This window comes from Hoplias malabaricus, chromosome 1 (genome assembly GCF_029633855.1).
Source record: "Hoplias malabaricus isolate fHopMal1 chromosome 1, fHopMal1.hap1, whole genome shotgun sequence".
Taxonomy (NCBI): domain Eukaryota; kingdom Metazoa; phylum Chordata; class Actinopteri; order Characiformes; family Erythrinidae; genus Hoplias; species Hoplias malabaricus.
Window position 1 is genome coordinate 26,195,885 of NC_089800.1, and position 13,485 is coordinate 26,209,369.

Here is a 13,485-nt window from a genome sequence, read left to right on the forward strand (position 1 = left end):
ACAGGGTGAAAAGGGATTAACAGTGTATGTCACGCAAGACTACAGCATGTTATTATAGAGCTACAATGTGCCTGTATAGAAATGGAGCTTATAAAGTGGACAATGTGTGTAGAAACAAAAGTGGCCTTAATGTTACACCTGGCTGAGAAGCTCCAGTCCCTGAACCTGAGTCATATCAGATCAGTTGAGTGTATTATTGAAGTGACCTCTTCCTTTTCTTTAGTGCCCACCCTGCGCTGTCTCCTACTCAGGCATTCCACAGCAAATCCCACATGAGGGGAAATGTTTGGCCCCCACCTCTGACCCCTGACACTTGAGCGGAGGTGAGGCAGATGCTCTCCGCGTTCTCCCACGAGCTTTGTCCACCAGACGACTCTATCAGGGAGTAAAACCGAGGCCCTTTAGCTGCTCTCTGGGCTGAAGGTTGTGTGATTGACGTCCAAACCCAGCTGCATTTGCCGATTTCCAAGCCAGAGAAAAACGTAACGTTCCCCTGATTTCTCCCGATGATTGCAGACTGCATTGCGAAGCACGTTCTGCTGTTTTTTCCGTGAATGCCTCTGAGGGTATGGCACAATCCTTCTCTCTAACATGATTAATACCCCCATCTGTCTCCTCTTTCCGCTCATACCTGCTTCTTTTGTTACCCCAGCCGTTCCTGACCAAGGTCCAGCTTTTCAGATCACTGACAGTAAGCCCACGGCACAAAGCAATCTGCCCGGTCTTATGAAGTAATGCGAGCTAAGCCCCTGCTGAGGAGGCCAGCGGGGAGAGCTACAGGTTCATTCATTAACACGGCTGTCCATCTTCATCGCACGCTTGGCGCAGAGCTGCAGCCGCAGAACACAGCACCTTTCTGCTTGCTGTGTTACGTCATTTGTAATCACTCCGAGAAATATATGACTTGTGTTTAATTTCTGAACAATCTCGACCAATCAATGCAAACTAAACCCAAGGGTCATCACAGCAGTGGATACAGGTTCTAGACATGTTTAGGGTAATAACAGATAGATAGATAGATAGATAGATAGATAGATAGATAGATAGATAGATAGATAGATAGATAGAATGTCAAATGTGGCACTCAATGTCACCTTTAGTGTGATCACAGCGCCACTTCACTAACAGCACGTAGTACACACAAACACACACACACACACACACAGAGAGAGAGAGAGAGAGAGAGAGAGAGAGAGAGAGAGAGAGAGAGAGAGAGAGAGAGACAGACGGAGAGCGAATACAATATATACTAACGGTGAAAGAGAGAATAAGGGAACGATACTGAGAGAGAGAGAGAGAGAGAGAGAGAGAGAGAGAGAGAGAGAGCAAGCGAGGGAGCGCGCGTACTTCACTCTGAAGTGGAAAGTTTACTCGAAGCGTCCTGAGAGAGAGAGAGAGAGAGAGAGAGAGAGACTCGCACAGGTTCCAGTTCTCGGTTACTCGGTTATGGAGCCGCTCCTGGGTCGACTAGAGCGCGCCGCTGAGCGCCTGCAGACGGCTCTGGAGTCATGAGGGGCGCGGGGAAACCGCGGAGCTATAGCGGCAGTGCCCAGCATGAAGGCGGCGGATTTATCATGAGCGCGCACAGAAAGTCTCTGAGTTTGAAGCTGCGGCGCTCCCTCAGCGAGCAGCTGCGCCACTCCGGCAGCCGAGCCTGGAGCCTCCTGCGGCGGAGCGGCCGGGAGAGACGCCTGACAGGTCAGTGCGGGAGTTACGCTCCACAGGACCCACAGAGAGACTCCACTGCGGTTCTGAGAGTTACTCGGTCCTCCAAGAGCGTGAACTCTTGTACCGAAGGTCAGTGTTGGCGCCCACTGTTGCTTCTACCTGAGTCAGTACGTCGTTAGGTTGAGAAAGTATAAGTTACATAATTTGTTTCCACACTGAATACACAATGTCTCTCACCTGGTTTATTCCCGTTGAGCAAGACCTGTGCTGATGCGCTCTCCACTGCATGTCCAAACATTTGTGGACACTCCTAATTTGTGTATTCGGCTACTAGAAGGTGCATTCAATGCTGAGTTCTGCATAATTCCTATGGAAAAGCATTGCAGACTGAATGGCATGCTCTGGGTCAACATACCCAATGCCAAGCGTGAGCTAGAGGTGTTAAAAAGCAAGTAGTGGAACTGTGTTCTCTGGAGTGATGGTGGACGTTCTAATAATGTTGGGAACCGGAGAGGAGTAGAAGCTATGACCAGTGGCACAAACTCACAGAAGAAATGTTTGGTGATGTGTCCACAAACTTTTGAACATATTGTGTAGGCTTTTGCATTCAAACCCAGGTTCTTAAATTACTGACATAATGACTCAAGTAGAAGATGGCATGAGGTTTAAAACATTAGGAGAATCACGTCTGAGTGCTCCTCAAGTAACTTCTAGAACTGCAGTGGGACTCCTTCATGAATCCTGCATCTTCCAAAACTAGGGCTGGGCAATAATTCAGTATCAATATATATCGCAATATGAAAGGTTCTGATAACAATGATATGATTTTTAAACACATTTGCAATATTTCAATATCCATCACTGACTGACGGTCATTAAAGGGCGCTGCCCAGTTCACTGCCCACATATTAGTTGAAAATATGAGTAATGATAAAGCTAAGAGGTTTATATTTGACGGTGATGTCATGCTTCTTGTATGTTCTGGGCAGTTCTTCTGTGGCTTTTATATTGTTGATATCGATATTGGAATTATGTCATATCGATTGAAATTTAGAAATATATCGTGATATAAATTTTTGGATATATCGTCCAGCCCTAATCAGCACAGGGTAGCCTCACTTATTCTTCTCTCGTCTTTTTTTTTTTTTTTAAATAAATGAAATGCTGATTATCAAAACAGAAAGTTATGATCAATATCAAAGATGCCTCTTTAGTCAGAGGTTAAAGGCAGATATCTGAAATGGAACTGAGACAATGCTGGGATGTTCCTAAAACCCATTAATGGACTGGCTGTGCTGTTCTTTCCACATCTGTTGTTTTCAAATAATATGGAATTATTCTGTCCTTGTGTTGTTAAACTATGTCATTAAGAGTGGTTTAATGAAATGCTGTTCTTAGCAATGTTCACAGTGGTGGTGAAGGGTGGTGAACCAGACTTCTGAAGTGTTTAATGATTTCATGAGATGGATATGTTCCCTAATTCTCGATGCATAAATTCCATTTTTTTAACTTTATCAGACTTATCCCTAATTAACAAGTATGAACATTATACTTGTGTATGAACATGGAAAATAATGTTTGAATGGTGTTGTCAACATTGAAACCCTTGGTACCTGTTACTGCACTGGAAAGAAATCAGAGTGAGTATATTTTTAGCGCAGTAAATGTACTAAAACACACAGAATGCCCTTGTTTGCCTTTTATGAATATTGTGGCTTGTAGAAAAAATAATATGGAAAATCCATATATCAAATATCATAAAGTGGTCGCATAATAATTACAATTTTTTCATCTTTGAGGTAAAATGTAGTCAATTTGCCCTGTTTGCTGGATTGTGAAATTTGCCTTTTGTTGTGCTTCTAGGCACAATTTCAGCATGTTATTCAGAAGAAAGTTAATTAGAACTGTAGTACAGCAGAGTCTTTTTCCTGTGGGTCCAGACAGCCTTTGGATTTGGGTTTGCTTAACCCAGATCCAAGTTGGGTTGAAACATTATCCCTATGGGGCTTAAAAGTAACTGCACATAGCTTTGTGCAACCTATTTTTTATTGGCTGTTCCCTTGTTTGGTCCAGAACCTGCTCAGGTCACTGTTTGGAAGCATGCACTAATATCTGACTGAGAACATCTAATGGTAGAAGGGTGGTCATGTACTTTGTAATATATCAGTCTCTGTGTTCTTACATTCTGTCTTGTCTTAAAGGAACAGTCTAACGGGGAGAAAGAAAGATATCTTTTATTTTACACAGTTCTCTAATGAAATATTACAGATATCCCCCTCTCCTTCTGGAGAAGAGAATGTAGTGTAACTTTAGGGAACACAACCAGACTTTAAAACCATGGGTGTCCCTTTAAAGGTACACTTTTTGTACACCTTTAGTAAGAAATAATGTACCTCTACATTACTTTTTTTTCCTCTCACCACTAGATGTCAGTCAATACAATATGGTGTTAATTTGCACATGGCTTCAGTTTTAGTACTGTGCACTCATTCGGAAAGCATGTAATATCATATGTTAGAGCTATATACAGAGGATTCATAACAATATTAAAATCCAACATACAAGTAGCATGGAAGAGCATATCAACCTGAATAGCAAGCCCTTACATTGTTTACATTGTTTTACCATCATTCTCAGAAAGATCTCATGAGATGTGAATCTGTAGATTTATAAGTCATAGGGAACAAAACCACTGTACAATTAAAGGTATATTTACACTGTTGGTGTCCTTAGTGACATTAATGTACCTGTACAGTACCTCTTTTTTTCTGACAGTGTATGGGTTTGATCTCTGCGCCGAGTGACAGGTCGAACCACATCACCCACCACACCACCGCCACTTTTTAGTGACTGCAAATTCCACAATCTCATATACTGTAGCTGCTTGGTCAGGAGCTCCCTTAGTCATGTGTCAATGTGGCAGAGCCATGTTATCTTTGGTTGTGCAAGGTAGGGGTGCAGAGTGTGATGTTCACATTGGTAGATTGTGCCTTATTTAGATAATTATAATAATAATTAAGTATAATTATTGCTTTCCTATGTCAAATACAGTACTTTGCAATGTTTATTGTTTATTTTACAATGTCCACGTAACTATTTGCCAGTGCAAAGACTAAAGGCGAGATAATATTAAACATGGTTGATTTTATCAGAACGTCAATACGAGAGTTAAAACACCTCTGCGACTTTGATTTAATTCAGATTTTGGAAATTTATCTGTAACAGTGAAATCACTTGAAAGGTTTGGATCAAGGGCATTTTTTCCAATGGGAAGGTGGTCGTGTAAAATATAAAAGAAATTAAAGGGTGTTCTAAGACTTTTGAGGGTGATACAAACAAAATAGAGCCAATCAGCTGTCTAGATTTTGGAATTAGCTGGTGACCTGTTTAAAGACTAATCTGATATTGAATCTTAGGCTTGACACAGAATTTTAGCTACATGGAATTTGGTTTATACTATGGATCATACCAACGTTCTTTAGATATTCTTTATGTGTTTGGATGAATCAAGGCATACACATGACAGTTTTGGTCGTTGTTATTATGTATCTTGTTGTTATGTATCTTATATGAACTCTGTTTCCATGCTACAAGTACATCTTCTGCTATTGTAGTTGGGGTCATGTGGAGACCAGCTTGAAATAATTATGATTTTAGAAGCTGAACATTGTCAGATTGCTTCATACATTCCGTTCCATAAATGTCTTGTAAAGGGCTGCCCACATCACCACAGCTTAATATGAATGGAGAAAAGATATCCCAGCTTATAATGTCTCACATGTTCAGGCCTGATGTAAAGCTCTATTTAAAATGCTGTCATGGTGATGGCAGATTGTTGAGTATTGTTGTTCATATTTTCTGTTTTAATTTAAGTTGGTCGTCCTTTGGGCTTGGGAGTCAAATGATGCTTTTCCCTACATGGTACCTTCTCTCCTTGACTTGACTCTACTAGGCATTTTTGCTTTTCCATTTAGTCCCTAGTACCTGGAACCGAGTATTTTTTGTTTGTTCCAGGCGAGTTGAGTAGGGCACTGATTGTTTTCTTTTGAAGAGGTTCAGACGCTCCTTGGATGGGTGGCCAACAAAATACTACAGTGAAAGGTGGGCATGTTAATAGTTAATATTGTCAAAAACCCATGGCTCTTGTTAGAGAAGATGAACGGCAACGTCACCGGCTACGTTTTGGGGGAAGTACGGGCAGCTTTACAGTAAAAATCCAACCATGTACTTAGCGAGTAGAGTAAACTGAGTAGAATCAAGTAAAGTAGACAACATACAGTGGAAAAGCACCCAAAGAGAATATATTTGGCCTTGGACATGCTGGGTTTTCTTGGTGCTCTCCTCCAAGCGTGTTGAACGCCAGTGGCACTGGATTAGTTGTAGTTCAAAAAGAAGCAGTGACTGGTTACACATGTTTCAGATGAAGTGTGAGCTAGTAAAAAGTAAATGTCTAGTACATTTACCTAGCTTTGCCCTCTTCTCAGGACTCATAAATGTTACTCTGAGTCATTATTTCTGACAATGTCTGAGAAAACATTCGCTTGGCTGCCTTTTTTCAGAGCTCCAGCAAAATGTAATACACCTGCTGCTTTTCTCTGGCATCGGCCCATTGCCCTCGGTCAGAGGCGCTTCCCAGAAGAGGCGCAGAATAAATATTTTGCCCATCCATTTTTTCCACTGGCTCTGTTGATAACTCGTCTCCCTCTTGTGTGTCCCTGGAATCAAGAGCAGAAGCAGCTTCTTGGATGAAGGGCTGAACCCATCAGAGCCCAGCTTTAGTCAGAATTTGTCTGGAGCTTCAATTAGATTCATTTGTCTTTTTTGCTGGTGGATGGGAGAGTTACTATGTTTTGGAACTGAGCAAAGGTCAAACAGTTGCAACACATCAAGTAATTTCAAGCCAAAATTTACTGTCTGTTGAAAGCAGTGAAAAACAAAACAGATGCAACAGTTGAAAAAGTCATGAGAGTGAATATTTGAAACCAAATATTTGGCACGGAATATCTGTGCACGTTCAGTCTGTGAACATTTTCAGTGATGTGGAACGTGACAGTTATTTGAAAATGAATCCAATTAGGGCTAAATGTTACTGTTATTAAGGGGAGCATTCGGTGCATGGCCAGTCTTCCATCTGAAATTAATCACCGTATAAATAATATTTGTTGGTTGCCTGGCTAACCTGCTCACTGTTGCCAGGTGGGAAAAGCTCTGAAGATTGTGAATAAATTTTCATTGAACTTTATGAGATATGAAATGTCGAGTTGCTGCAGATGGTATGCTAGCATGCTGAATTAAGTCCTTGCCATGCTAGCATTAGCTCAGTTGCATATATCCACAAAATAACTTTGTAATCATTCTTTAAAGCTGTGGAGCAAGATTTCCTTTCAGGTGTCAAAGCCAAATTTGTTCCATGATAAAATTACAAACTGTGACAACTCAACTGTGAATCACAAAATTCTCTAGATTTCAAAGAATCTAGCCCTTTGGGCATCTTTAAGCTTGGATTCCTGTGCTCATGTTAGATAGCATTTTAGACTGAGCAAGTTGAGACAGGCCTGAAAAGACCGCTACGTACGTATACACACACACACACACACCATCAGTGCATAGTATTGCGTACACTCCCGCTGAAGCATTGTGAGGAACCTGTAGTGTTTCAAAGTGCAGCTGGGTTTTGGAATTTGACTGACACTTCCCATCAATGTTTGATGAATGTTGGGCTACTGTGAGAACATGTCTGCATTTTGTTCATGTAACAACAGTCCTGTAAACAAATGTTCTATTTATTGTACTGTAAATCAGGGACAACCTGCAGTTACCTTACTGGTGATTTCCTACAAACAAAGGCAAATAACAATGCTTTATGCTTAGCATTGAATAGATAATTAACACTGTTATAGTTCCCAAAGTGTATTCCATCACAGCTTTCAGTTACAGCATGATATGCTGTGTGTGTGTGTGTGTGTGTGTGTTTTTGTGGGAGAGAGTGATAGAGAGAGCTTGTGGAATGTGCATTCCTTGGCAGGCCGTAGGCCGTCTGTTCTCTCCTCCACGTTTGCATACATTAATTCTTGCAGCTTGTCAGCTATTTGTCTTTAGCTCCTGTAAATAGATGATGAAAGTCTTGGCTCAGGTCAGTGTGTGTGCTGGCAGCGCTCAAGTTTGCAGCTGCGTTTTGGAAAATGCTGGCAAAGCTCTCAATTATGTGTTCTCAGAGAACCGTTCTGACCCATTTTTACTCACACAGCCTTCGCCTTCTTACTCACTGCATGGATTCATTTGTCAGAGTGTCAGGCTTATTGACGAGAAGCGCTATGGATTGCTGTACACTTTCTGTGTTTTTTATTAAGGTTTTTATTTATTTATTTAATGAAGTAGCATTGCCTTGAAAGTAAGACATTGAAACAGTGTAGCATTTATCTTGTAAAACTACAATACAGTTACACATAGTAGTATATTTCATGCAGTTTTCTTGCACATTTCTTTGGGATGAGTCTTGGGTTATGTAGTCATAAGTTTTGAGATAATTAGCTTTTTTACTTTTATTAATATGCACACATATTAGTGACACATTACTGATAATTACACATGAACATTGACTGACACTGATGTATTTATATGTGTATCATCTCATTGAACTGTCTTGTAACTCACTCACTCACATTTAGCAGGTTCAAACTTCCTCAAATGTGCATCAACTCATCCCCGTGTTTTTCTTTTTGCTTAATATACATTCACCTCCCCATTTGTTTCCATCTCCTCATCCAGCTCACCACACATCTGCATTACACATCAGATTAGATTAGATTTAAATCTGGATTGGACCTGGTCCTGATTTATCTCCTGATATTAGCCTGATACTGATATCTGAACTCAAATTGTACCATCTTTAGATTCACCACAGTCATATTTATACTATTTAAAATACTACAAAAGTCACTTTAGAAGTTAATGGCATGCGTCTACAGAACCCATTGAAAAGCACATGCAAGAAGTGCACACAAGTTGATATAATTATAATATTTGTCCTAAACAGTAGCGGTATTGTAAAAATATTTGTGTTGTAAAGAATAAAAGTATTCATGTGTGGTTTAATGTGTACTTCACCCATAGTGAATGTTTTCACTGTGTATTACTGCGTTCACTGTGATATCATGTTTTTATCATTCCATCCTTAAATTTAAACACAATTTCAGCATCAGCAGTGAAGAACTTATGCCGTTTGCTGTAAAATACTATGAAAATTTGGAAAATAATGATTGTGGGCCTGTGGTAATTTTGTGTTTGTCTGACACAACAATAGCCATTTCTTTAGCTATGAATGGAGAGTCTGTGTTAAGGTCAGAGCAAGGGTGTAACTGAATGTTATCAACACGAAACAGTGGAAATATCATATGAGATCTAATCATGAAATGATATTTACATATTAAAGGAGCGGGTGCTGCCCTAGCCAGCCGGATTTAAACTTTCCACAGACTGCATTAAGCTTGTGTGAGGCTGGGCAACAAGGCTTTTTTTGTGAATGAAATCACAATATTCATGTTAATGTTAGGAGAGGACTAGGGCTGGACAATACTTCAAAATCAATATATATATATATATAAAATGTTTCAATAACAATTATATGATTTTTATATACATTTTCAATATATCAGTACACATAATTTACAGCATCTGTCACTGACAATTACAGGGCAATTACAGGGCAATGCCATCAGTTCATAAGTTCAATTTTTAATTTAGTTCAAAACTATTAATATTGACAAAGCCAAAAAGTTGTTGCTGATGGTGACGTCATGTTGCTTTCTGTTCTTGGCAGTTTTTCTGTGGCTTTTTTATTGTTTATATCGATATCGGAATTATATTGAATTGATCAAAATTAAGAAATATACTGTGATATAAATGTTTTCTCATATCGTCCAGCTCTTAAGAGAACAAAGTTCAGTCTGTTTAACAGTAATGCACAAACTTGGCTGAACTTGGCTAAAACCTGAAAGTCTGACAATAAAAAACTGGTCATCTTTGAATCACATTTCAAATCACATTTCAAAACCAAGCTGAAGTGAGTGTTTTACATATATTTTCTCTTCCACCTTAAATGGTGCAGCAGTTACATTCTGGTACCTAAACTTCTTATTTTCATTTTCTGTACTACCTTAAAATTGGCAGCCATTACATTCTGATTCCTAAGCATTTTCTTATTTTTTTCTACCTTAAATGGTGCAGCTTTAACAATTCATGAGGCACTGGAAATGAACCACCGCACCATTTAAGGTAGAATAAACATTTGGCAGTGCTGTCTTTTATAGAAAGGTGATTAAACATATGCAACCTGTGTTGTAAAAACAATGGACATGATGTGATGATATTATACTTTTGCCATTTTGCCCACCTCTAGTGTTAACTGGCTTCCAAAAAAACCCTAACATTAACTGTACCACCAACCCCCACAACCCCGAACATACAACTGACCTGAGATTAGTGGAGGTGGGCTCTAAATGGGCCATCAAGTGCAGTAGTGTGAATGCAAATATAGTGAGTCTACCACAAACGTCACTGAAAACACAGGAAGTCACACCTGAAGTCATTAGAGAGAATGTGTCTCGCTCAACGGCGGGGTCCCAGACTGTACCTTGTTTGTGCGCTCGAGCTTTAAGTCAATAAATGAAATCATTTGTGATTCTGTCTCACAAACACGTCAGAGAGACAAACACGGAGCTGCGGCGCTGGGGCCGGGGGAAACGGCAGGAGAGAATATGGGCTGCTTCAGGTAAAGGCCACTAAACACGGCTGTTTGAATCGCAGCTTTGTGTGTTTCACCATGGGCAGTGTGTGCCAGTCATGGACCAAGGGCACAGAGTGTGTTTGACTTGGTACGGTGCCCATTCGTACACTATACAAATAACTATCGTTTCTGTGTAGTCCGCCCTCTCTCTCGCTCTCCCTCTCCCTCTTACATACACATTTATTTTAAACTGTGCATACCTCGCTTGTGTTTGAGTGAGTCTTAAGCAACCATGGACCCATTTATTTATAAAGATACGAGCTATTTAAAAGCACCAAAGCCCCACTTTACCAAGCAGCACGTGTTGCAATTCCCATTTTAGACTGTTTATGCTATCCACATGAATATGTATGAACCGAAAAGGGAGCTTATTAATATGGAGTTACCTTTTGCTTTACTACAGTGACAGCCTCTACTGTCTCAAATGACCAATTCTGGATCAGAAACAACACTTCAGCTCATCCCAGAGGTGCTAGGAGATTTTCCATCATTCCAGAAGATTCCACTGCTCCACAGTGCTGGGGGTTTTATATCCCTGTAGCGACTGCTTGGCAATGTGGTGTGGTGACATTAGGCTTGGGAATGGCTGCTCCAAAACATCCAATTTCATTTCATGCATTTCTATAGAGATACAAAATGTGTGTGTACAACTGGACATCTGTGTGAACAATGGATGCACGTAAATAATGGGATTCTAATTATTAGGTGTTTCTGCAAAAGTTTGGACGTGCCGTGTGTGTGAGGAATGCGTTTGCAATGTTAGCCAAATGTGGATTTAAAACAGGTTTTGGCTGAAAGCCTGGGCTGAGGTGTACAGCTATTTAAATGGACCATATTTGCTGAAGGATTTTTTGTTTTAGACGGTGTGTTGATTTGTTACATTTGTACAAATAGAGGTCACTGTGGGCACTGGTGCATTAACAATAGCCTGTGTGTTAGACCGAAATTCATTGTGGTTTCCTGTACGGCTAATATTGATGTGAGAAAATGTGTATTTGCTATTTCACAAGTTGAAATACTCTGCTGGTGGGTGTGGGAGCATCAACTTTGTGTCTTTCTTAATCACTTAACTTTTTCGCTGTTTTACAGTTTTTTTTTTTCACAAGGAAAAGGTGTATATCGTGACACAACACCCCATTGTATTTGGCAGTGAAGGTTTTCATTAGACTTGACTTGCAGCTTTATAACGGTGTGTTAAAATAGTTCTGCTGTTAGCTTCTTTAACTCTCTTTCTCTTATTCTCTTATTTCCTCAGCTAACAGCCTCCTCCTGAGTAAACTTGGCACCTGTGTGGTGCTTCACAGCAGTGGGCTTGTTCTTTTTGGGCCTTTTTTTTTTTTTTTTTTGGGCGGGTCTCAGGCCCATGCTGTTTTTCTTTGCCCTCCCACGGCCCCCCTCTGCTCCACTCCCTTTTTCTCTGCTCTTGTCAGTTCACAAGCATTCCTCTGGTATTTATATTTCCCTCCCGCGCCTAGCCGTGCTAGCACAGACCTTGGATTCAGCTTGGGCTCCAGGGCCGGCCCCTGTTCCTATGCCTCTCATAGGCCCTTAGCTGGTCTTGTGACCCTTAAGGGGGAGGAGACCTGGCCCTGGCACTCCTCCCAGATTCCGTACAGCTCTTAGGTCTCATATCTCACACGTGTGGGACTGTTGGTGGACACACTCCTCTTGCGTGACTGTGTGTTGTTTTTATTTATTTATTTTTGGGGGGAAAATTCAGAGGGGGTGGTGGAGGGCCTGTAGCCATGTTCAGGGAGCTGCCCGAGTCTGAGAGCAGTGAGTGTTTGGGCAGTATGACCCCAGAAACGCAGGACATCTACCTGAGGATGGACCATCACCGAAGACGCTCGGGCTACAGACTTGGCAGAATAATTGCCCGCCAGCAGCTGCTGAAGAGGATAGCTGCAGGTATGGCCAGGTGGAGGTATACCAGTAGATACCGAGTGTTCCTCAAGAGCTTATACGTCTGGCTCAGAGAATGTAGGCTTGGTGTTAAACTTTGGTCTGACTTTGGTTTTGTGCGGTTGCGTCACAAGATTTCGACTGTGAATATGCCTTTTGTTTGTTTACTTTCCATCCACTGCATTTTGGTGTGAAATAATTCAGCTTTTGCTCATTAGAAACAGGAGTCTCCCAATGCAGTTGAAAAAACACACTGTGTTTCTGTAGGCCATGAACTGTTAGGGGCTTCAACAGTAATGTTTACTGTAATAAGTTTTAATCTTGTTGTCGTATAAAAAGCTGTCAATATTTGGCTAATCCATTTAATAAAATAAAAAAATATATAGGCATTTATTTCATTTTATGAATTATACTGCATTTGCATAATTCTGATAATTTTAGCCCCAATTTCTAAATTTTTAAAACGAATTTATACCAATATCTTTCAAAAAACAGATGTGGAAACGTTTAAAAACATTAATGCCATTGAATCTTTTTTTGAGTCTGAGTCTCAGTCCAAATAGCTGTTATCGGCCCTTTTTTACTTTTTTTTAGTGACGTTCACTGATAACTGCCACACAAGCTAAATGTGACCTATTTGACAGGAAACTGTCAGAGTTGTGAGGTCAGACAATGAGTTGTGGTCAAGCTGTGAAGTGGTGGAGTGAGTCATGCTTGTAGGTTTCTAAGAATGTTGTCACCTCGGGCGGCTGCTTTCAGTGAAGGACAATAGTGCCAAGCCTTTAAGCAAACATGCTCTGACCTCTCACAGCAGCCGGCCCACCCTCCTGCTTTTGTCCAAATCAGCATAGACGCTCACCTGGGGGGAGAAGCATACATCACAAGAGGGGTTAGGACCATCACAGCCCACTTCCCTCATACACTAACACACATAGGAACACACATTCGCAGGTGTGGCCCCTCAAGCCCTCAGCAAGTTCAGAAAACACCCATATTTTACAAGCACTGAGAGATAAAGGTTTCCCTCCAGTCCACTGCATATGTATATGACTTGGTATGGTATTTAACCTATTTAACCTAAAATATAGTGATAAAGATTAAATTTGAATAAAATGGGACTTATTATTCAT

The 13,485-nt window shown here is 40.7% G+C and overlaps 1 protein-coding gene across 3 annotated transcripts in view; it reads left to right on the forward strand.

Moving 5' to 3' along the window:
- Positions 1-1,574: 1,574 nt before the first annotated feature.
- stard13b (StAR related lipid transfer domain containing 13b) overlaps positions 1,575-13,485 on the forward strand; it is a 56,230-nt gene continuing 44,319 nt past the window's right edge. Inside the window, exon 1 of one of the 3 annotated variants that reach the window (XM_066660757.1) lies at positions 1,575-1,698. In XM_066660757.1, coding sequence (XP_066516854.1) covers positions 1,575-1,698 — 124 coding nt within the window. Of the gene's footprint in view, positions 1,699-10,283; positions 10,439-12,198; positions 12,362-13,485 lie in introns of those variants that run through there. The other 2 variants (XM_066660767.1, XM_066660747.1) reach the window with 2 other exon arrangements.